General features: G+C 38.7%; 1 protein-coding gene across 1 annotated transcript in view; it reads right to left on the bottom strand.

The window, feature by feature from the left end:
* Window positions 1–26,543, bottom strand: part of LOC137073264 (radixin-like) — a 666,127-nt gene that overhangs the window by 315,801 nt on the left and 323,783 nt on the right. Inside the window, exons 7-8 of the mRNA XM_067441577.1 lie at window positions 25,223–25,306; window positions 24,854–25,000 (exon numbers count right to left, since the gene is read on the bottom strand). Coding sequence (XP_067297678.1) covers window positions 24,854–25,000; window positions 25,223–25,306 — 231 coding nt within the window. The remainder of the gene's footprint in view (window positions 1–24,853; window positions 25,001–25,222; window positions 25,307–26,543) is intronic.

The raw sequence follows: 26,543 nt of genomic DNA, 5'->3' as shown, positions 1-26,543 counted from the left end.
ACTAGTTTGTGAAGATGTTTGACTCCTGTTGCTTTTTAAAGGCACGTTATAAGCGACTCAATCTAACATTCTCTTAGACGGAGCAACGTTAACTCCTGATCACAGAGCCGCTCTTCGCTAACACACTGGGCATTTATTTATTTAATTAAAATCGCATCCTTTACGCTTTCATAATCGCACATAACCCAAATTGCGATTGCGGTTTGATTTCGATTAATCGTACAGCAGTGTGTGTGTGTGTGTGTGTGTGTGTGTGGGGGGGGGGGGGGTGTTATTAAAGCTACACTGTGTGATATTTTCCCTCATCTAGTGGTGAAAAGGTATATGACCATCCAGTGAATAATTGTTTCTGTTCCTCTCAATTTCGATATCGTTTCAACTCCTACGGTGGCCGATTTACTCAAAGATTATGGCTTCCAGTTCGACCTCTTCAGTGAGTGTTGCTTCAAGTGATGAGGTTACTTTTGAAAACTATTATAATTTGCAGTTATTTCATTTGCCAACTGATCTATGATCAAATTTATCTATGTAAAATGATTAATAGTTTTACGTTGTTATTTTTTACCATTTCATTGCTAACATCAGCTATCAGGTTCCCAGACAAATGCAAGCTAATCTTAGTAAAGTAACTTTTATCAGTGCTATCTTTATTCTGTATATTGTACGACATCACTAGCGTAAGGCAAACAAATTATAATGCAATTAAAATATTAATCTCATGTTAACCATCATAGAACACAGAATTTATTTTATAAGGTAAACAATACTTTTTCATCATTGACGCAAGGAAAACGTTCCTAGACGTCGTTCTAGTGTTATGCACAGCACACCATGATATAATTAGCCAAGCAACAATAAAACTTCCAATATACACAAGTAGGCTGAATTAATATTACCTGTCGAGAAGAAAGCAGGCAACGTCGGCGTTCTTTTTAAAATCGTTGCTCCTCATGAGCTCTTTCCATCTTGGAAAGGCCACTCCAATATTTACTTTTGTCTTGCTGATTTGCCCGTTGCGTTGCCGTCTTAATTCTCTTTTCCGCTTCCTTGGCGACTCTGATACATATCCCGCAATGTTACTAGGTCCCCGACCCGGGTCGAATTCGGTAATCAATTCCAGGACGTGGTTGCTTTCACACAGAAGGCGACCCAGCAATGTTCCGGGAATATTGCGGGTCCGGCGTGCAGTGTGAGAGGGGCTTAAGAGTGATCCTCCATCATCATATAGCAGCCTCAAGCAATCCTCCTCTTCACATTCGACACGGTGCCATCGAGTGTTAAAATGCGAAAAGCGAAGCTTGAATTTACAGGTATGTCCCTCTTTGGCAAATGTACTTTCAAGATGGAGGAACAACATGGCGACCGGCATCCGAACCCTCACCCGTATGTATTTTCAATGGTATATTATAAAATTACGAGAATACATTATTACTTGAAAGAAGTAAATATACATTAATGAGCACATATATTTTTGAAAGAACTAAGTGATTTTAGCTAAGAATAAACTAAAAAAGTTATACAGTGTAGCTTTAAGGAGTTGTTATTCTACTCAGTATTTTTGCATTAAGTTAAAAAAATAGTCTGACTTTAATTAATATATGCTGCCTAATTTAAGGGAGAACCAGGTTTGGTGAAAATCACATCAAATTAAAATTTTATGATAAATACCTTTTATGTATGGCGTTGATTTAAAATTTGATGCAAAGGGATGCATCACTAATTTATATATTTGAACTCTTTCCTACTTTGTACCGCAACTGTTGAACTATAATGTCCCTCAGATTAGGGGTGTAACAGTACACACAAATCAGTTGAGTAAATGTATAAAGTCACAGTTTTATTTTTTTGGCATAGTGAGGATAAAAATGCACAACATTAATCATCATTTTAATTAAATAGTGGTTTACTGAACACACGTTATAGCTCTCTTTTTGAAAAAAGTAGAGCAGTCCACTGCTGTAAAAATATCTTTTTAGTTTGAAGTATTGGGTTTTATATTTCCTTCCTAACAGCTTATCTTGTCCTGTATTATATTATTACTATTGCTTTAATTTATCTCTGTTCTCTGTGTAACTCATGGTGATTTATCTGTACTACATGTGCAGTGGTCATGATCATGCAATCAAGAGACCTATACCAAAAGTACAGTGTACAGATACATAAATATTTTAATGGTTGTAAATTTATCGGATCTCTTTCAGAATATCACCTGTCTGCCATCCAACCACATGAGTAATCATGAAGGGGGTCATCGGCCATCATCAGGTTTGTGATTTCAATGGTTACTTGTAAGTTTTGCCAGACCTGAATATTTTTGGCCTAAAACAGTGAATTTGTCTTACTGACTGATTCCAATGTTGCAATGTTTATGATGCTAGGGTCAAGTTAAACCTGTATTTGCCAGTTTGTTTAGATTTTTTTTTTCTCTTGGGGTGGGGGTGTGGTAGGAATGTGGAAGTGGAAGGCGTGTAGTCTATCGCTGTCTGGTAGATATGACGTACTAAAACATGTTAGACTTCAGCACCGGCATATACAACGTTACCCATGCCCACACATAAACTGCCCATGTACCTTTTAGACATGGAATGCTTTGCATATTCATTTAAGTAGAGCCCATCCTAAACAAAACACCCAGGAGCTACAGGAATTGTCAACATATAGTTGTCATTTGTGCACTGGTATGGATCTTCCTACAGAGAAGGATTATTTTTCACACATTGGCACTCATTTGAAGAGTAATGAAACTGTTCCTTGTATGTTTGGGGGTTGTAATTTTCAAACAAATGCATACGGAACATTTCAGTCACAAGAACAGGAAACACAGTCAACATACATTGAAAGATTTCAAGCCAGACATAGTAAGAAACACTCGAGTGCCACAAGAATCCTCTTATAATCCTGAGGAAGGTGCAGGCAATCAAAATGACTCTGCAGTTGAAGCAGACAGTAGCCGTGTCTCATTTCAGAAGGCCGCATCCTCCGGAGGTCGCATGTGAAGGCTGCATACGTCATAAGGCCGTCTCATATAAAAAAAGTGAGTAGGACTCTCCAAATGCGACCTTCGAATGTGTCCTTCTTTCATCGGAATACGGAGTGTGCATGAGGTGTATCCTTCACGGCTGGAGAAAACCCACAATTCTTTGCGTCGCCGTTAACAACCGTCTTTAAAAAATAAATATTATATGAAAAAACGGCACCACCGTCAGATATACATGCAAGCGTAGATGTGGTGTTTAAATGTAAGTAGTTTAAGCTTGTTTTTGTTTTTTAAGCTCTATTAACTCTAAACAGATAGCTGTGGTAAACAGGATTACAACTGTTTAGTCCTTTTTTTAAATGTATAGGACAGTATTGCTGTCAAGACAAGAAACATTTCATAGTCATTTTCAAATTATAAATAATTTTCATTCATTTAACTGGTGTGAGAGCGCAACAAGGTTGAACATGTTGGCATAGGAACGTGATACTTCTGCCTGTGTGTCCTACGAAGGACATCTCATTTAATTTTGATTGAGGACACTCCGTATACTGCATCCTACACAGGACGTGTCCTCCGGAGGACGCAGCCTTCGAAATTTAACGAAATGAGACACAGCTAGTGCATGTTCAAAAAGGGATGTAGATGTAACCAATGACTTGCCTGAAGTAATTGAGAATAATTTTGCAGCAGAATTGCTTAAGTTAGAGCATTTTGCACATGTCCCAGGCAAAAAAAAAAAAGATGAGTTCTTAGAGGAACTGCACTACTTAAGTTCAGCAACATTACCCCTCTCCATTGACATTCTTGAAGGGGTATTTCAGAAACATAGCCCCACAACTGATAGGTCTGCGGTAACAAAAGTAGCAAATGCTCTCTGCACTTCTAATCCATTGCTCAAAGCCATAAAGAAGGGGGGTCCCCTAAGCTCAATTTATCTCCGCAACAAGTATTATCAAGAAAAAATTAAAGTTTTAGAACACATTGAATATGTGCTTGATGCCAAAGAAAACAGAAGCTTTCAGTATGTTCCTGTACTGAAGTCTTTGCAGCAACTCTTTAAGAAAGATGTTGTAGATAGGGTAAATGAAAACCACAGAGCACAGCAGAGTAAAATGGCGAGTCGTGAACACCACACTTACAAATCTCCACAGGATGGTTCCAGCAAAACATTTTTCTGTCAGGGTATGCGATGAGGCTATTGTTACGTTTATACATAGATGATTTTGAGGTTTGCAATCCTCTGGGTACTTCTCGCAGGAAACATAAGCTTTGTGGAATCTACTGGACTCTATAGGTAATTTGCCTCCAGGCTCATATTCATCACTATCATCAATTTACTTGGCATTGTTGTGTAAAACTGATGATGTAAGTAAGTATGGTTATGACCGTGTCTTACCTCCTCTTCTTCAAGACATGAAAACTCTGGAGCAAGACAGAGTTTTCATTCCATTACTTGGAAGATTTGTTAAAGGTACAATTCAGGTTGTTGCAGCAGATAACTTGGGGGCTCACAGTATTGCAGGTTTTAATGAGAGCTTTTCTAGTGGGTATATTTGCCGATTTTGCACAGGAACAAAAACAGACATCCAAACAAAAGAGGTAAAATCAGGTGCATTCACCCTTAGGACAAAAGAACTCCATGACTCTCATGTGACCTCAGCTCAGGAGAATGGTACAAGCTGTTTTGGGGTGAAAAGACATTGTGTTATCACCAAAACGCTTGCCCACTTAACCGTTCACACAGGCTATCCTCCAGATATTATGCATGATCTTTTTGAGGGAATAGTGCCAGTAAAGCTTGCACAGTGTTTGACATTGCTTATATCCAAGAAGTATTTCAGTCTTCAAACCTTGAACAAACCCATCCTGCACTTCCCTTACTGACAAGACAAATAGGCCACATGTGATCCCACACACCTTTTCAACCAGGGCAACAATAGGTGGAAACGCCCATGAAAATTGGGTTCTAATAAGACTACTCCCATTCATCATTGGGCACCTGGTGCCTGAGGGTGAAATGGCATGGCAAATACTGTTGGACTTAAAAGACATGGTAGAGCTTGTGGTTGCTCCAATACACACAGATGAGTCCATTGCCTATCTTGAGGGCAAAATTTCTGAGCACAGACAAAAGTACCAAGAACCCTTCCCTGGTGTGCAACTGCTCCCAAAACATCATTATTTGGAGCACTATCCTTAACTGATAAGGATGTTTGGGCCTCTTGTGTGCCTCTGGACAATGAGTTTGAAGGACAAACACCGTTTTTTTAAACAGGTTGTGCAACACACCAATTGTTTTAAAAATGTGCCCCTCCCGCTAGCCACTAAGCATGATGTCATATCACTTGAGATCATCCAGTTTTGAAGAAACATCCCTAGAGGTTACAAACGTCTCAACAGTCCCTCTGAATTGTTTGAAACAAGAAATAGTTCAGACTATTGAAAATAACTTCCCTGGTAACTCTGAAGTTCACCTTTCCAAGTGTGCGTCAAACAAAGGTGTACATTTCAGAAATGGGATGATAGTTGCTCATGGCTCTACAAGTGGACTCCCTGACTTCAGAGAGATTCTTCAGATTTGTGGTGTTCAGGAGAGACTGTGTTTCATGGTGAGAAGGCTTTATGGGTGGTACAGGGAACATTTCAGAGTGTTTGAGCTGAGTGTACATCCTACCAGAGAAACTCTTCTGATTGAACTTGGTGAACTGGCCGATGACTACTCTTTGGCAGATTACTTTGTTGGACCTCTAAGACTGGTGACATTAAAAAGATACATAAACAGGTTTGTTTTATTTAATATTAAATGGATCTCAATGGACTCTCTTATTTCAGGAAAGTGTGACTTCATAATGCCACATTTATTTCCAAGCTATTTATTTTGATTTCATATATTCAAATGAAAGGAGCATAATTGGTACAGATTCAGGCAACAGCAGAGGTATGGGTACAAAGTCACATACAGCAGCACCTTTCTTCAAATTATTCTCCTAGTCTTATTTTCTACTCTCTCTTTCTCCTCGTCGTTTTTTGTTCACCAACTGGTAGTGATAGTGTTGCCCTGGTCTTGTTGCTTTGATCTGCTTTGATAATCACAGCCCATTCATTTGAATGCAAACTGTAAGTGAAACAGTTTGGGAATAAGTTTGGTATTATGAAATACTAAAACAGTTCTCTCATTTATTTCAGGATTTTATTTTCATAGCCATATTAAATTGGCATGGCATTCCCTACTTTTGTAGTCATTTGTGTTTTAAAATCAGATTACCCTTGTTTAAACTTAATTTTCTCTATCCTTGTTCAGGCGGTCATGAAATTTCTTGGAGAAAACGATTCCCAGAGATTGATCCTTCCAGGTGGTATGCCAGAGACTATCATCAAACTCAAACAGGAAATTAAGAGACAATGTGGAGTAGATGGGGAGTTCAGGCTTTAATTCATAGATGTTGAGTTTGGGAATGTATTCATCAACTTGGTCTCAATGTCAGACATCCAGGACAAAAGCTCCATCAAGGTCATCTTTAACTCTGTTGCACCTGCCCAGCCTGGTGTCACCCCGCTCCCTGCCTACTCAGCTGCTGCCACCTCCCACACTCTGAATGACTCCTCATCCCTCTCATCTGCTGGTAGCTCATATGATACGGACATACTAGCTGTGTCCCAAAGTGAAGGGTGCACACTTCGAATGCCATGCACTTCGAAGGCCAGGCCAGGCCACGCCTTCAAAGTGCACGAAGTGGCACGGAGGGCAAACCGAGGGACAGGGTTGCCAGGTCTGAACAACAAAACCCCTCCACTTGCTAATCAAAGGTATCAGAATCACGGCCAGAATGGGCCAAAGTATCCCAAAATGCGGGGTGCGGGCGGTAGAAATATTGCTTAAGTAAAGACAACTTAACCTGTGGACTATAAGCTACAAACACCCCAAAGCAACAGTAGCCTAAATGCAACCCCTTTCTAGACTTGGCAACAATGAACCAAGCGTCATTAATGGCCTAGCTAGCAGGTTGTGACAACTGACAGCGTTCATTCATGAGGAAATTTTAAAAAGAGAAATGGAGCAGTTTATTATTTTCCATAATGTAATGATAAAGATTAAACTTTCATATATGTTAGATTCATTGCACACCAACTGAAATATTTCAGGTCTTTTATTGTTTTAATACTGATGATTTTGGCATAAAGCCCATGAAAACCCAAAATACAAAAAATCTAAAAAAAAATTGCTTATCCTGAAAAAGTCATATAAACGAGGTATTAACCTAATCATCTGAATCAACTAATTAACTCTAAACACCTGCAAAAGATTCCTGAGGCTTTTAAAAACTCCAAGCCTGGTTCATTACTCAAAACCGCAATCATGGGTAAGACTGCCGACCTAACTGCTGTCCAGAAGGCCATCACTAGGCGCGTTTCCATTACCCTTCAAATTGCGCATATTGAAATTGCGGATTGAAAACACGCCTAATGGAAACACGGCAATTTCGCAAAATTTCCCATATATCGCCAAAAAGTTTTTACGCTCTCATGAGGTGGTTTTTCAGGCAATTCGAAAAAGGACATTTTCGCAAAACTGCAATGGAAACGTTTTTTTCGCATTTACATGTCACCTGTTGCGGTGACGCATTGCTGCAACATAGGGCCAATATATTATATTTTCCACTCAATTGTGTCGTAATAACAAGATAATGTAGTTAAAAGGACATATATTTTATCTTAATAAGGACTACAGGCTATATATACTGTAATTAAGACATATATTCAAGAAATGTATTAAAACAGAAAGAGCTAGCCTATAGTTTCAGCCTTATACTCAAAGGCAGAGGAAACAGGGCAGTTACGCACGTCAATCCATTCCAGACGATCTTAGTTTGCTTCTTATTTAATAAACAGGCAATTAATTGATGAAACATCGATAAAAATTAAAATACAATTTATACAAAACGAAAAAAATTTTTTAAGAAAGACTTTCTAGAAAATAAAACTCGAATTGATCAAAATCATGTGACTCCCCAGGTCTCAAACATATTGCGATTCTTACTCATGCTGCTCACTTTTCATAATCAACATATAAATTAAAATAATAATATAACAGGCTAATGTTTAGTCCTAAACGTAGCCTATTTAGTTTCGTAGTTAGGCTATGTTTTATTTAACCCAAGGCCGATAAAAGCGCCGACGTTCTCATTTTTTCCTTCTTCCTTTAAGAGAGATGAAACAATTCACAATACTCTTGTCATTTTTAGCTATACAGATGAGTTCAAGACATAATTATAAACTATAAACTGTCTATTTTTATTTGTAGACTCAGGGAACTAATTATTTTGAATGCACTCACTCAGAACGCGGTCTTCATTTAAAAAAAAAATATTTTGTTTATTAAATGCCATTTTATTCTTTTCCAAAGCATTTCTAAATTCAATTCACATGCCCATCAAACGAAATATCTAGCCAAAATAACGAAAGTGGTAAAAACAAAAACAAAAAAACAACAAACATTTGAGTTACCATGCAAATTCAAACATTTTGCTCTACTCTATATGCGTCAACCTCACGCGCGTAAAAGTCGATCATTCTTTACAGATGACGGGTTTGGTTTGTTTGGAGAGAAGACAAGACAGAGTTTTTTTTATTAAACTCATAAAAGACAATATAGGATTACAGTAATACTGGATGCTAAACACAGAAATGCTACATTATCATAAAGACCTTGAAGCAGATCTGACACACACACACACACACACACACACACACACACACACACACACACACACACACACACACACACACACACACACACACACACACACACACACTTCATATCCGTGCCGCTTAAGTAACCTAAGGGGCTTTCCTTGCCATTAATACTTGGATAACACATATGTCTCCTTCCAATAATAATAATGGCTAGTGTGGTGGATGGGATATACAAACCTACCAAGTGCCATCATTTTGGAATGACCTATCGCGAGAGGAAAGTAATATGTTTTAGTCACATAACTGCAGCTATGGAAACGCTGTCATTTCGCAACAGTTTTTTATCGACATTTAAGAAATATCGCAAACGTTTTTCGCAAATCTGTAATGGAAACGCAGCTATTGACACCCTCAAGCGAGAGGGTAAGACACAGAAAGACATTTCTGAACGAATAGGCTGTTCCCAGAGTACTGTATCAAGGCCAGGGCCGGTGCTAGCCATTTGGGTGCCCTAAGCACAAATGCTTGGCGGTGCCCCCCCCCCAACACCCCACCACCCAACCCACCCTACCCTATCCTCCCCTCCCCAAACAAACACCCACCCACCAAAGAAATAACTACCATTCAGAATTTCTTATTTAGGTTCTCTTTACTTCCAAAATAACTGCTGCAAATGAATAATTGAAACTGAACAATGTAAACACAGAAAGTTAAAAGTGCAAAAAAAAGTTTTGTGTAAATAGAATAAGTCTATGAATTTTATAAAGTATGAATTTTAAAGTGCACGTTTTAAACTGCTAATAACCATGCATAACTGCACAGTACAAATTACTCAACAGAGGGACTACATCTCTATAAAGAGTCCATTCTGCTATTCTATAGAACTATATTAAACATTTTCACTACCATCAGTTGTCAGAGGCCCTACAGAGGCACACGTCTACATTTCCTAGCTGCAAAATCAGCTATCAGGTCATCATATGACAGTTTCTGAGCCACGTCCCCATTGATAACCACAAGACAAAATATTCAGGGATTCTACTGAAAACCAGAGGGAGTCTGGCACAGAGATTCACCTTTTTCTCGACTAATTTGGTCTAGGCCTATGTTTTGAAGTACTTCAATTGTCTGGTTGTAATTGGTTGCAATCACTATGGCACATCCAGTTAGAATGCAATAAGGACTCTGATGTTTCTTCTGTAACATTTATTCTCCACCATAAGTCGGGGCAAGTTTGTGGTTCTGAAAATATACATACAAATTGGTAACAATATACAAAAGGATGCCAATAGCAGTACACATAAATGATGTGTAATTATGATAACAAAGGACAAATAACAGTACAAAGTACTAAACTGTTACACAAGAAATGAAATCCGCACTTACTAGCCTATAAATTGTCATGTAGGCTTATTTTATCATCATGTAAGAATCCTGTTCTGAGCGGGGCTCGAACTCCCGGCCGTAACGTCATTAGCGCCATTCCGGCTGCCTTTATGTAAACAACACAACGGTGCATTTACGGCATACACATTTAGCTCGCGAATGTACAACAAAGAATATAGCACTCATGGTAAATATATGTAAACATGTCTTATAATAATTATAGTACAGAGGAATACTCGTTCTCCATTAGAATTGTCTATGCACGATTGCGATAGATAAGGATCTATGCTACTAATACTTTCAGTTCGCGGTAAACTATGATTGTAAACAATCATAGTACATTATTATGTACACATGACAGTCCTTCATAACAGCCTATATTACTTTTGTATTGCATTTGTATATTAACATGCTTTTAGAAATATTTTATGTGTTATTTATACTAGTAGGCTAGCCTATTGTGATGATTTTTTCACGACCCAGATTTTTTGGTGCCCCCCCCAAGCACTTGGTGCCCTACGCGCAGTGCGTGATGTGCGTGTGCGGAGCGCCGGCCCTGATCAAGGCACCTCAGTGGGAAGTCTGTGGGAAGGAAAAAGTGTGGCAAAAAACGTTGCAAAACGAGAAGAGGTGAACGGACCCTGAGGAAGATTGAGAGGGACCAATTCCAGACCTTGGGGGACTTACGGAAGCAATGGACTGAGTCTGGAGTAGAGAAATCCAGAGCCACCGTGCACATGCGTGTGCAGGAAATGGGCTACAGGTGCGGCATTCCCCAGGTCAAGTCACTTTTAGGCTACAGAGAAGCAGCACTGGACTGTTGCTCAGTGGTCCAAAGTACTTTTTTTGGATGAAAGCAAATTTTGCATGTCATTCGGAAATCAAGGTGCCAGAGTCTGGAGGAAGACTGGGGAGAAGCAAATGCCAAAATGCCTGAAGTCTAGTGTCAAGTACCCACTGTCAGTGATGGTCTGGGGTGTCATGTTAGCTGAGCTGCTGGTGTTGGTTCACTGTGTTTTATCAAGGGCAGGGTCAATGCCGCTAGCTATCAGGAGATTTTGAAGCACTTCATGCTTCCGTCTGCTGAAAAGCTATATGGAGATATATATGGAGCACAACCTGGCACCTGCTCACAGTGCCAAAACCACTGGTAAATGGTTTACTGACCATGGTATTACTGTGGTCAATTGGCCTGCCAACTCTCCTGACCTGAACCCCATAGATAATCTGTGGGATATTGTGAAGAGAAAGTTGAGAGACGCAAGACCCAACACTCTGGATGAGCTTAAGGCCACTATCGAAGCATCCTGCTCCTCCATAACACCTCAGCAGTGCCACAGGCTGATTGCCTCCATGCCACGCCGTATTGAAGAAGTCATTTCTGCAAAAGGATTCCTGACCAAGTATTGAGTGCATAACTGAACATAATTATTTGAAGGTTGACCTTTTTTTTGTATTAAAAACACTTTTCTTTTATTGGTTGGATGAAATATGCAATTTTTTTGAGATTTTGGGGTTTTCATGAGTTGTATGCCAAAATCATCAGTATTAAAACAATAAAAGACCTGAAATATTTCAGTTGGTGTGCAATGAATCTAAAATATATGAACGTTTAATTTGTATCATTACATTATGGAAAATAATGAACTTTATCACAATATGCAATTTTTTTGAGAATTATATATATATATATATATATATATATTGTTCTGGTTTTTTTAGAGCTTTATTGGATTTTGACATCCTTCAAAGCCTGCGACGATGGGAGACTGGACCATAAGCATGCAAATCTGTAGCCGGTTAAATATTGTCAAATTGCAACTATTAGTTAACAGTTTATTTCTTATGTTAAATCTAACTGTTACAATATATTTTAAACATTTATGTATTACGTCCAAGTCTTTTTTTTTAAGTAGGCCTAGGCCTACTTATTTTTATTCAACGCATCATCTCAGATGCATCTACTTTTTATGACATGCCTGTTGACCGATTCAGCCCCGCAAACCTGCGGACAGTGGATATATGCCCTTATCATCCCCAGAAGATGATGTCCCGCTCAGGCCTTACCAGAGTCTCTATTGTGCATTATTCCCCATCCCGGTCCAGCTCCACCTTCTCCCGCTCAGCGCAATGAAAGTGTAGAAAAGTGTTTTCTTCTAGTTTAGCTGATAATTTAAATTTCTGTTGTTTCTGATGTTAAACTTAAGTTATATTATTGGTCTATAAATAGGCTAGTTGTAAAAAGCCTACTTTAAGTAGGCTAATAATTTATTTTAATTTACACATTTACACATTAATTCTTCTGTGTCGGTGACCGTCGTCAGTGAGCAACATTCATTCAAATTTAAAAGAGAGATTCTGGAAACAAAATCTACATTTAGCTGGATCAGTCGGGTCGGCAATAAAATAATTTATAGCTGGTGAGCACGAGTGAATTTTACATGTGAGCGGAATGGTGCGGTGCGCAATAGCCGGAGCGGCACGAAAATACAGCCCGCACAGATTATATTTTGAAGGCTATAGCTAAAGAAAGTGTATGAAAAAATAGAAAGAAACAGCGAAAAGGGAGATAATGGACTGATTCCGCTTCTTGAGAGAATGGTTGAGAAATAAATAGCATTTATGCAACTAAAAATTGGGAAATTAACGTTTATCTTGGTTGCTCAGGGCAGGGAACTGGGAACTGTGCGAATGCACTAAACATTCTGTTTACTTCAAGTGCATGCACTGTTGTGTTCAATAGTATCCAGGCTACACTGACCGCTACCGTCTTTATGGGAAATCTGATCGAGTGCCGCGGGAATGCGGAACCAGTCAAATCCTGTAGTCACCAGTGTGCTATGAAATCTGGGATAGGGAAGGCTGTGAAGTTGTGGGAAGGTCCCATCTGCTGTACCCTTCCTTTGCCTGAGAACTGAAGGGCGCATTTAGTCGCTCATGAATTGCGGCAGCCTCCGTCGCATCACTGTGACGCAATCGCACTTCAAATGTGGCCTACAGAGGTGCAGCTTTCACTTTGGGACAGACTTCGTAGTGCCGCTGTGATGTAATCGCACTTCAAATGTGGCCTTCAGAGGTGCAGCCTTCACTTTGGGACAGCCTTCGTAGTGCCGCTATGACGTAATCACACTTCAAATGCGGCCTTCAGAGGGTGCAGCCTTTACTTTGGGACAGCCTTTGTAGTGCAGGTATGACGTAATCACACTTCAAATGCGGCCTTCGAAGTGCGCGCACTTCACTCTGGGACACAGCTATTGTCTTCTCCTTAGTCCACCTCCTCTAGATCCACTGCTTGGCCCATTGTCTTCCCCATGGCCCAGTTTGCGTATGATATTCAGCTTCAGCTGGACAGGGCCAATGCTGCTTTTAGGGTGCTTTCACACATAGTTTGTTTGGTCCGGATTTTCAGACTTTTCAGTTTAGTACGAACAAAATTACAGATGTGAAACCTCCCTCGGACCACAGTCCGGACCAAACATACAAAATTTGGTCAGACGAAAAGAGGTAGTCTCGATCCGGACCAAACTGAACAAAGGTTCGGTTGGTTTCTTGTGTGAAAGCATTTTATGTATAGTTTGGACTTTCAGACCATTTACAGGAAGTTCTGGTGTAGGATTAGTGAAAAAACACAGATTAAACTCACAGCACATGCATTGATGGATCGCGCAGCATTTTAAACAGAACCGCTCAGTCAGCTTGCGTGAACAGTGTGCTCTGCTCGACTATTTATTTTCGAGCTTTTTATATATATATATATATATATATATATATATATATATATATATATATATATATATATATATATAGGTGTTTCACAGGTGTGAAAATGCCCTTAAAGAAACTGGAGCTTTGTTGAATCCTGATACTAAACTTAAATCTGCTATTCTTGATGGCTTAGCTGATACAATCGTCCAGTACAAAGTGTACCTCTCTCTGACAGGGAGTCTGATGAGGTAGCAGAAACTCGGGTAACTACACATCCATGTTTAAAAGAGCAAGGTTCAGTGACTGGGTATGGTGGATGGAAGACAAGCCTGAAGTATAAACTTGCTAACTACCGAACAAAACTCAGATGGCTTGGATGCCCTGAAGTGACTGTGAATGCGTTAACACACAAACCTGAGAGCAAATGCAGTCCTGCATATGGTGTAAAGAAGCCGAAAAATGCTGAGGTGAATTACTGCCCCACCTATCCAGCCGGTGAAACAACAGAGACACTAGAAGAGATAAGAGTGGCCCTTCTCTTAGAAGTAAAAAAGAGAAACAATGAGCTCAAGTTGGCGGCAATGATGGACAAGACCTTTGCACTCAGAAGGCAAGAGATAGTTGTGGAGGCCCCCATGATAGCTGATTTTACTGAAGGCCAGCAATAGCAGCCTTTGCTGGCCTTCTGACAAAGTAAAATAATATTTAGATAAATACATGTATTATTTATTTACATTGCTTGAACAGATATAACTGCTATTTCAAATGTGTGCCAAAAAGTTTTGTCTAGCTTTTTTGTTATGTTTTTTGTAGGTGAGCGCAGAATTCAAGAGAATCACAACGATCCATTTGCAGTCAAAGTTCTTCTCCAAGCTTGATGTTTACTCTGCAAACCTGATGAAGGCATATGCCAAGAAGAGTGGAGTTCAAGGGAAAAAAATCCAGACCATCATGGCACCCATAACCCAGGTATGTTACCATTGTAAAAGTGACAAAAATCACTTAAAACTTGGTCATTGTAGATACTGACTGAGCACCACATCTGTTCCCCCATTTGGGCTCATTGTTTAAGAGTAAGGGGCATCTTTAATCCTGAAAAATCTGCTCTGAAATCATAAAACTCTGGAATCTGTTGGAAAGCAGTTTTGCAGCACAGAAAAAAGCATTGGCACTGTGTGCTATTATGCATGTCTGACATAAAGCACTCAAAAGCTGTCCCTTTTATCATCCCATCTTAAATGGAGATGCCAGGTATTCTTACCACATTGGCCACTGTGATTATCATAAAACTTGAAGGATATAAAATGGAATGGTCTGTTTTTCACACATTTCAGGAAAAATTATGTCTTGGGTGATATCTTCAGGTAGGTTACCTAGGTTTAGATACATTAATTTGAAGCTTGACATGATTAATGGAAAACGATAGTAAAATAACAGATTTGTCTTTAAACAAACTATCCTAAAGGGATTAACATGCATCCAAGCTGTATACAATACTAGCAAACACTTTTATGTTGTGACTTCCTGTGAATTCAGTTTAAAGTTCTTAAGCGTGTAAACCTACACTGCTGGTTTGTTGAAATGGTGTTTAGAGTGTTTTTTTTTTTTCTTTCTCTGATCTTTATATTAAGACTGACAGTATTGATGTCAGAAGAGAATGCATCCTCAAAGGTCTCTGCGTGTACCTTAAAGGGGGGGTGAAATGCTGTTTCATGCATACTGATCTTTTTACACTGTTAAAGACTTGGATTCCCATACTAAACATGGACAAAGTTTCAAAAGTTAAGGTGGACGTTTGATGGGAGTATTTCTTTGTCAAAAATACTACTTCCGGTTAGTCATAAGTTTCGGCAAGTTTTTTGCGATCATGCGTCCCCTTTGACGTTAATGGGGGCGGAATTTCCTTGTATGGGCCTTACGGACAATTCTACCGGAAGAGAGAGAGAGGGAGAGAGCGAAAGTAACAGGCTACCCCCATCAAAGCGCTGGCTCGTAGGCTGCTGCACAGGTGATGTGCACAATTACAATGTCACCAAAAAAACTGCGTTTTTGGTTGCCAGACCAAGACAGTCCTGCACAGATTCCCCAAAAACCCCGCGTTAAGGCAACAGTGGATGGAATTTGCTTTTCCGGATCAGCAACTGAGTTGCGCGAATGTTTATATCTGTTCGCTGCATTTCGGTGCCGACTGTTTCATAAACAAGGCCCAGCTCGACACAGGATTTTCCGATCGCCTAATGCTGAAGGATGGAGCAGTCCCAACGATAAAGGTCCCAACGTTAGAACCGCAGGCTGTGAGTAAGACTGCTTCAAATGTCTGTGTTTTTGCCTATGCTCATCAAGTAGCCCAAACATGATCACGTATAGTTAATTGATCAATGGAGCATGCGATGTGTAGTGCGTGTACATTTGTTTAGCTGGCCACTATATGTGTAACTTTATGTTTGTGTATTGTAAAAGCACTCCAAACAACAATACACAAAGAGGGGGGAAATATGTTGAACTAAATAAGCACGCTTCTTCATTCAAATGCGCTACTATTCCGTGTCTTTCTATGTAAACACTAACTTAGCCTGCCGTGCAAAACCAGTCCGTTTACTAACGTTACAATTGTCTAAACCACGCGTAAACACACAAACACACGTGCACAACTGCACTTCCCAAATGTACACCTTCAAAGACAAAAATACGACGATATAATTCAAGTATAAATATGTAAATAACACAAGTCGCTAAGCATATTATATAGTTAGTGTATAACTTGTACCACATAGAGACGTCCTGCTCTAGTCGTTTTTGCTGCTGCTCCTGTTCAACTGCAGCCTCTGGGTCTGATTCCGGATCATAGATGTATGGCTGTATCTGATTAAAAGCCATATTTTTATTTTGAATAAAGTTTTTTTCCCGCTGTTAGGGATGACACAGCTTTACGACGCACTCGACTCAACACAATAGCAGCAGCGCGCACACGCACACGTCATTATTTAGCTCCGCTCACACGACACGCCCCCACCCGCTCGGCTTTTTTCGGAAAGACTCGGAACAGCGCATCTTTCTTATATAATTATAAAAAAAATAAAGACTTTTCGGAGATATGCAGGATGCAATGCTACTCTATAGGTACTCAAGATTGACATGACACTGACTGAAACTGAGTGTTTCACCCCCCCTTTAATGAAGATCCAGAGAACCTGGTAAAGCAATACCTGGTATGTTAATTTATGTGTTCACTATGGAGATTATCAGAGTTGGAGTGGATGGGGTTTCATGTGTGTTCCCATTAGATTTAAAATTAGGTTAAGATAAGGCCATTAAAACTTTCTTCTCTCACTCACTTAGTGACATGCACCATACAATAGTGCAATCCCAAACCGCCCCTACCTGCTACAACTTTACTTCCAATTGTCACTCACAAACAAGTCACTTGCTGTTGTGGAGGTTCACTTAAATAAGGGGGAGGGTATAAACACACTGACTTTTGGGAAGTCCTCACCTTTCTCAGACGGAGACGGGAAGTAATTGGATAATGATGGATGTCACAATTAAATTTAAGGTTAAGTGAGTTTGTGAAAGGAAAATGATTAGGATAATTCCAGTATTTAGCATTTTGAGACTCTTTTCTGGTTTGTCATGGATGAAATAGAGTGGTGGACACATACATTTTAACGATAGGGCCCATCTCAACTTTTTGACTTTTAGAATCAACCTTTGACCGCTTCAGAGTGGCTGGCTACGGCACGCACAAACATGTCCTTAAAACAACCCTTAACATTCTTTTTCAAAATTGTGCAACTCACCGAGTGGTTAGTGATATACGTTGATGTTTCAAAGCAAGTAGCGTAGCGAAAAACAGTTTCTGTCGTGTTTTATTTGGCATTTTTTAAAATCAAATTGATTTCTGTTGGAGGACTCATTGCTCATTGATATTCCTGCGCTTCAGACTCAAATATCGAGCAGAAGTTTATACACGGTTGTGAGGTATCTGAAAAAATTGTTCCACTATAGTAAATAACACAGATTGAAAACAAACATTGTGCCGATATATTTGTTTTTAATCATCAACGAACACCACTAACAACTTGGTGAGTAGCACAGTTTTGAAAACAAACGTTAAGGGTTGTTTTAAGGTCATTTTTGTGCATTAGCGGTTTCACTTTTTATTCGATATTCGAATATGCATTCAAACATGACGTGAAATATCCGTAATCAAACCATAAATAAACTATCCGGTTTTTAAAGTGCCATGTAGCATCATTTTTTTTACAGTCTACATGGAGCACCGTAATCTGTCTAAAAGTCCAATCCGAGTGAAAATGCTCCATATAAACACCTCAATCGTAATAAAAATGCCCAATCCGAATGAAATTGTAATCGGTTAGAGAGACGTGGGATAATCCTTTTCATGAACCGATCAAACTAAAAATTTAAACATGTAAACGACCTGTCCTGATTACTTTTGAGTGTGCATCCTTATGACATGATGTGCCTTCACTACTGAAGAGTGCGCGGTGCCACGCTCACAGCAGGCTAATGTTGACAAGAGAGGAAAGTACATTTTTCTGAGGGTTAAACAATTTATTTCGTAAGAAGTTATGAAGATAATGTTGGCATAATGACACACACAGACATAGCCCGGCTACACCCTCTAATCTTGATAGCATTTGTCCCAGGCACTTTTTACTTCAACTGCGCCTGACAGAAGATGTTTTTTTTTTTTTTTTTCTGAGATGATTATACTTTACAACAAATAAATAGCTTTAATAAAACCGTATAAGTCCTGGTGGCCATTGAGAGTTGCTATGGCATCCGTGAACACATTCAGCTGCTGGAGAGGACAGAGTCAACATTTCTGATGCGGCAGACAAACTGAAACCTGTGATGATTGCGATTGAAAGTCAGCACAGGTAAACCTCAGATTGGTTTAGATAACATCTCAAACCGTCAACTGAATCTTTCAATCTGAATTATTTTATGCCAACACTGTAGACATTGTTGAAACTTGTTTAAAAAATGTCCCTAGCGGTGTTTCAATGTATATATATATTTGTGTGTGTGTGTGTGTGTGTGTGTGTGTGTGAACGCAGTATGTTTGCAGCCACTGAGCCTATAATAGTCATAGATTGAGCCTATGTGACGTGCTTGTGCATGATTTGGCAATTGGGGACTGCCATTTGCTGATAAAAATCGGGCCGACTCCCCGAACTTTTTAAACATGTTCTACTGTTCTCTGCTTTTCAACAGATCTTTTGCACAAATTTTTTCTTTATTTTTAGTATCCAAAGCTATAGCAGCAACATTGAAAGCTCCAGTGTCAGTGACTCGAAAACTCGTGTGATCGCGGCCGGCTCGCGGGGCAAACAGTCGTGCCGTGTATCAGCTGATTTGATGCGATGATCAAATTAAATGACTCGTAGCGTCTGCAATATCTCACGACCTTCCGAGTGTCCGAATTCGCACAGTGTACGCCCGCCTTAAGGGAAAAGCTTGTTCATGCAGACACTCATGTCTCTTCTCCGACCACCCTAGTTGATGCCCAGGGTAATTTTCCATGCTACAGGTGTACTTCATGTAAAAAAATTGGGTAACGCTTTAGATTACGGCCCGGAAAGTACTGTATAATTAAAGTGAATTTACAGCATAACTTTCGGTAATTATAGTGTAACTATAAAGTAAGTATATGGGAACAATATGTAATATTGGGGGAATAAAGGGGTAACTATCAGGAAAATTTACAAATTATTTATACTGTATTTTTTTAATTAAGGGGTAATTATACTGTAAGTATTCTTTAATTAAGGGGTAATTATACTGTATGTATTTTTTAATTAAGGGGTAATTATATTGTAAGTATTTTTTAATTAATGGGTAATTATCCGTGTAATTACGGGGTAAGTATGAATGTAAATTAAAGTGGCTCTTGTTCTCCTATTGTTTCATGTAGTTACAGGGTAAGTATGAATGTGCGGGCTGTAAATTAAAGTGGCTCTTGTTCTCCTCTTGTTTCATGTAGTTACGGGGTAAGTATGGATGTGCAGGCTGTAAATTAAAGTGGCTCTTGTTCTCCTCTTGTTTCATGTAGTTACAGGGTAAGCATGGAAGTGCGGGCTGTAAATTAAAGTGGCTCTTGTTCCCCTCTTGTTTCATTTAGTTACGGGGTAAGTATGAATGTGCGGGCTGTAAATTAAAGTGGCTCTTGTTCCCCTCTTGTTTCATGTAATTACAGGGTAAGTAAAATAAAAACACAAATGCAATCTGATATCACTCAGAAACCTTTATTTAAAAAATGAAAAAAAAAAACTAAAAAAAAAAAAACAGATTTAGAACACATTCATTTTTCTTGCTTGGCTTTATCCTCCTCATGTTCCTCTTCTTTTTCTTCCTTGCCACAGATCAATCTTAAGAAGGATCACACATGTCTCTAGCTAGTATTCTGTAACTGTTACACTGAAAATACAGTGCGCGCAGAAATATCCTCACCGTTTACTCGTCTTTTACCCTCATGCAATCCCAGATGTATACGACTTGATGTCCTCAGATGAACACAGATAAGGCATCAAACAGCACATACAGCAATAAGTACAGTAATCCATACGATCCCAATGGATGAATCAATGTCTTCTGAAGTTAAACGATTAGTGTTTGTAAGAAAAATAACAATATATCGCATCCAAACCAGCAGTTATCTGCGTGTGTATGCGAGTGTTGATTTTACACTTGACGTAACTTGAAGGGTCAAGCGTGACGTGCGCGCACCATCAAACTGGTCATGTGGATGTCTGATGCTGTCGTTTCTTTTATGCTCACAAGTTCAGCAGTATACAAACAATAACATAATATGTGATGATAGCAATTAGAAACAAACAAGAATAAAATACAAGAGATGTCCGATCTCACGTGTGTTTCAGATGAAACGTGCATGATAACGTCATGAAAGCTTGCCTGTTACCAAGCGCATACATGAGAGACTTCAAGCTTTCATGACGTTCTCATGCACGTTTCATCTGAAACACACATGAGAACGAACATATCTTGTATTTTATTCTTGTTTGTTTCTAATTGTTATTATCATATATTATGTTATTGTTTGTATACTGTTGTGAGCATAAAAAAAAACGACAGCATCAGACATCCACATGACCGGAGTTTTTCGCCGCGCGCACGTCACGCTTGACCCTTCAAGTTACGTCAAGCGTGAAATCAACCCTCACATTCACACGCAGATAACTGCTGGTCGGATGCGATATATTGTTATTTTTCTTACAAACACTTATCCATTGGGATAGTATGGATTACTGTAGTTATTGCTGTATGTGCTGTTTGATGCCTTAACTCTTAGAAACCCAAATGAGTTTTAATTAGCAGAGATTATTTATTTATCTGTGTTCATCTGAGGAAATAAAGTCGTAGGCTATACATCTCGGATTGCATGAAGGTAAAAGACGAGTAAACGGTGAGGACATTTCTAGGCGCACTGTATTTTCAGTAACAGTTACAGAATACTAGCTAGAGACGTGGGATCCTTCTTAAGATTCATCTGTGGCAAGGAAGAAAAAGAAGAGGAACATGAGGAGGGTGAAGCCAATGAATGTGTTCTAAATCTGTTTTTTTTTTTAAGTTTTTTTTTTAATTTTTTAAATAAAGGTTTCTGAGTGATATCAGATTGTATTTGTGTTTTTATTGTACTCACCCTGTAATTACATGAAACAAGAGGGGAACAAGAGCCACTTAAAATTAAAGCCCGCACATCCATACTTACCCTGTAACTACATGAAACAAGAGGAGAACAAGAGCCACTTTAATTTACAGCCCGCACATCCATACTTACCCCGTAACTACATGAAACAAGAGGGGAACAAGAGCCACTTTAATTTACAGCCCGCACATTCATACTTACTGTAACTACATGGATAATTACCCCTTAATTAAAAAAATACTTACAGTATAATTACCCATTAATTTAAAAATACTTACAGTATAATTACCCCTTAATTAAAAAATACTTACAGTATAATTACCCCTTAATTAAAAAATCTTACAGTATAATTACCCCTTAATTAAAAAAAAAAAACTTGCAGTATAATTACCCCTTAATTAAAAAATCTTACAGTATAATTACCCCTTAATTAAAAAATACTTACAGTATAATTACCCCTTAATTAAAAAATCTTACTGTATAATTACCCCTTAATTAAAAAATACTTGCAGTATAAATAATTTGTAAATTTTCCTAATAGTTACCCCTTTATTCCCCCAATATTACATATTGTTCTCATATACTTACTTTATAGTTACACTATAATTACAGAAAGTTATGCTGTAAATTCACTTTAATTATGCAGTACTTTCCGGGCCGTAATCTAAAGCGTTACAAAAAATTGTTAAATGTCAATCATTTGTACATCCGTGTACACAAAAAACATATAATATCAAACAATTGATACATCTCCCATCTATCGTCACTTCAATCTTGCTAAACATACTTTGTCTGGCATGAAGTTTCTGGGCATCGAGAAGATTTTACCTCATAGAAGAGGCGGAGATAGAGACAAGAAATTGCAGCAAACGGAGGCATTTTGGATTTTTGAATTTAGGGTGTGTTGCTCAATGCCTTTCAGACTCTTTTGCTGTGACACGTGATAATCGATATTGATTGGTGTTAAATGATGATTGTGATAATTGGATTAAGCTGATGGCTTTTAATTGCTTGTCTTTCTAGAAAAAGGGTAATTTGGAATCAGTGTGAGGTCAGCGATTTCTTCTGTTCTGCCTAAGTTTACTCCTCTTTGGCTCTATGCACCTGAAATAAAAGCAAATCTTTCCAACTGAAGAGCGCAGCAACTTTGTTTGAATATGGGTGGTATCAAATAAAAAAACTTTTTAATTACAAAATTAACAAATAGAGCCAAATCACAGAAACAGCAGCAATGATTTTAACATTAGTGTCAGGTTAGAATAAGATGTGTAGAGTAAGAACTGTATTATACAATTTACTTAAAAAATACTGTGAAATTGACTTTAATTCATTTGAATTATATTTTTGAATACTTTAAAAATATATATATATTATTTGAATTCATTTGTTGGTTGGAGCTAATAACTGTAAATTAGACAGTTGTCCAGCTCGAAGAGGCAATAAATATACAGAGTTTGGTGACTGATCTTCAGATCTGTGACTTCTGTCATCACAGCAGACCTTCCAGAGCCTTGTACCATCTCGGCAGCTGACACTGAGCTTACACCAGAGTCACCAAACTTCATGGATGCCTCACCAAAGTCTGGACACCACATGTTCCTGGTCATCATGAGCGCTGCACATGAAGACATTAAGGATTTCTCTAGGCTCTAAGACTGGCTTCAAGTTTGGAAGATATGTGTTCATGACCTCTAGGCTAGATTATTTTAATGCTCTACTGGGTGGTTGCCCTTCATGGTTAAACAAACTCCAGCTAGAGTTCTTACCAGAACCAGAAATATGATCATATTAGCTCTTTCAGCACTGAATTGTCTCCCTATTAAACATTGCATACATTTTAAATTCTTGCCAATTATTTAAAAAGCACTGAGTGGTTTAGTTCATCAATACTTCAGCGAGCACTTAACGCATTATAGTTCTGCATGTCTATTACAATCTCAAAATTTTCGCCAGTTGACCTAGACTATAAAAATTAACTGCAAGCCTTAGATCCTTTTCCTATTTAGCACCCAAACTCTGGAATATTCTTCCTAGCCTTGTTCAGGAAGTATGCAGGCACACTCTGTTAGTTTAAATCTAGTCTAAAAACAAATCCATTCAAATCAGTTAAATAATTGTTAGACTGCATAAATTAGTTCAACCGGAACCGGGAACACTTCCTATAACACCCAATGTACTTGTTACATCAGAAGAACAATGTAATCTATGGTAAAGTTATGTTCTATGCTGTCTGTCCCTTATTCTGAGATTACCACAGTCAGCCAGATCTGGTCCATATCCAGATCAGATGGTGGATCTGCAGCTAGACATGACCACAACACAGCCCTGAATGGCCTTGTTGACATGACAGACACGGCACAGATCCTTAGCAAAGACCACAAGAACCAGACAGGTACTCGGCACAGATCTAACAACCAGATTCTTCTCCATACTGGTGTGATTAATCCAATCTTCAAGCAAAATTAACTGAATGAATATTTGAATGCTACCAATCCCGATCTGAATTCTGACTTGTGATGCAGCCTGAATCATCAATCAATCAATCAATCAACTTTATTTATATAGCGCTTTTACAATCACGATTGTGTCAAAGCAGCTTCACAGTGTCAAACAGTGAAGTGTCAAACAGTAATATTGCGACAAAATTAGATTTGGCTGTACAGTCGTACTGGAGAAAACAGTGATGTTATCAGCTTATTTTAATTTATCATATAGCGACAATGTTGGCAGATCAGTATTATAGTTTATAGAATTTAATAAGACCTAATTTAGGATGGGGCGTCAATTACACAAGAGTATGAATACATGAAGGATCGGAATTATTGCGCCGAAGACAGGTTTTGAGCATGTCGTGCCAGTGAGGCAAAATCATAATCACACCATGTTCGTTTGTTGGCCAGAGGAGAACTGGCCCCCTGGCTAAGCTTGGGTACTTTTTCTCCATTCTGTAACCTGATGAAGTTTGGGTTCCTTGCCACTGTCATCTCTGGCTTGCTTAGTTGGGGGAACACTCAACAACATAATATTCAGCAATATTATTGATCTTACTTTACTGATGCTGTTGTATGAGAACTAAACTGATCCTTATAGGGACAATGACACCCTTTTTTTTGTTTTGTTGCAGAACTCCTTTACAGTTGAAATTAACTAATTTAGTAATTTATGAACTTTCCAACAGAACTGAATAACTGAATCAACACTGAACTGAAATGCACAATTTTCATGTTACCATTGTATATATGGTATATGGTATACAGTATATACTGTATAAAGCGCTATATAAACAAAGGTAACTTGACTTGAAAAATGGCACTGATAATAACCACTTGTAATAATAACAGTAGCTGCTTTAGGAAAATGCTCAAATAAATACATTATTTCAGTGTAAGACATACTTGTCTTCATGTTCGTAAATGTTGAGCCCAAGAGCATCCACTCCCAGCCAGAGCTCTGTTCCCTTCTTATTTTTGATCTCAAAGTAGTTTACTCCATACATCTCCAGATCCTGAGCGATTTTCAGATACTCCATCATAGAATCCTCTCTGTAAACACATATTCAGATGGACAAATAACAAACTACTACATTCTAAGAATATAAATATGAATATTAGCCACTGTGAAGTTCACTGGGGATTGGGTAGCTGGGTAGCTGGGGATTGAAAACATCAGTGACCAGAGCATGCTCTTTGTATTATAAGCTATTGTTATGTGAACTCTGTATTTTTTGTACATGCGTTTGTGTCAAGTCAGAAAATGGTAATTACCTGAGCATACCCCTGTGTTCCTCGTGCCATGTCTGAATCCTGTCCTCCCACTGTTCTTTAGTCAGTTTATGTTGTTCCAAAACTCTACATTATAATAACATTCACAACACACACAATCAATCAGAATGGCATCACCGTAAGGGTTCAGACAAATAGGCTAAATTATTAATCATTAATATTGTGCAACAATTTATTATACAGACTGTCACTGTAAACACAAAAAAAGGAAACCTACAGGTTTCTTTTTATTTTTTATTTATGAAGGTAGGGCAGGGATCCAGACAAAAAGAAACAAACAATCTTTTAATTTTTTTTTTACACTTAATTTCAGTCTTGCTGTCAATTATGTCTGCCCTCCTTTTACAGCATCAACATTTTCATCTTGTGGATGTCCTGGGAACTAAGGTTCAATTAAAGTGGGGATTTAATGGCTTTTCCAACATGAGAACTATATATAGTCACAAAGAATTGTTCTTGACATATAATCTGAGCCAGTGTCATGGATCATAATTATTTCAGCATAACTTGGCCATTGAGTGTAGTTTGTTCTCCTCCTCATTGTATCCTTTAAATACCCTCTTTTGTACTGGGTAGTTCTAGGAACTTAGTTATAGGAATTAGTCACCACGTTTCGGTTACTTATGTAACCCTCATTCCCTGAAGAAGGGAATGGAAACGTACGTCGGAACTGACCGGCGAATTGGGGATCACTTTGGAAGACCAATCTACTTTGAGTGTAAACTACAAGCCAATGGACATTACAGTACGCACATCCAACACTCTGAATAAAGTATGAATAAATAAGTGGATGCACAGCACTAGTGACCACTTAGCGTGAGTTCACAGGAGGATGCTGGCTCTACACAAAGAATCTAGCAAACGTGTTGCCCAGCCCGCAGCTCTGTATTTAAGCGAAGTGCCTTGAGCCAGCATCCAGGAGGAAGGTACAAGGTACATCTTGGTATTGGTATGCCAAGACAATAGCATCAACTACCCACTATCCTTTTGCTGGCCTCCATAACATTCAAAGAGCTGGTCACCCAAGTTCCTAAGCTTTACTTTTTGTAGATGTATAACACGGACGGGCGAGGACGGGAAAGAGAAACGCCAAGGATAGGTCTGCCTCCTTCGAGGGCAGCGGTTGCAGGTTCACACCTGGTCCCTGAAGTTGGTCTGCCTGATTTCTATGGAATGTTAGTTGACCGAAATTGCTTGCATGTCCCCTACCCTCTTGATGGAGGCCAGTGCAGTGTAGCAAGTTATATGCAGTGTATATGAATAAATATTCATAACTCATTATGATTATTCATTATGATTAAAT

This window comes from Pseudorasbora parva, chromosome 4 (assembly GCF_024679245.1).
Source record: "Pseudorasbora parva isolate DD20220531a chromosome 4, ASM2467924v1, whole genome shotgun sequence".
Taxonomy (NCBI): domain Eukaryota; kingdom Metazoa; phylum Chordata; class Actinopteri; order Cypriniformes; family Gobionidae; genus Pseudorasbora; species Pseudorasbora parva.
Note: the sequence above shows the minus strand (reverse complement) of the source record. Positions and strands in the feature narration are given on the sequence as shown.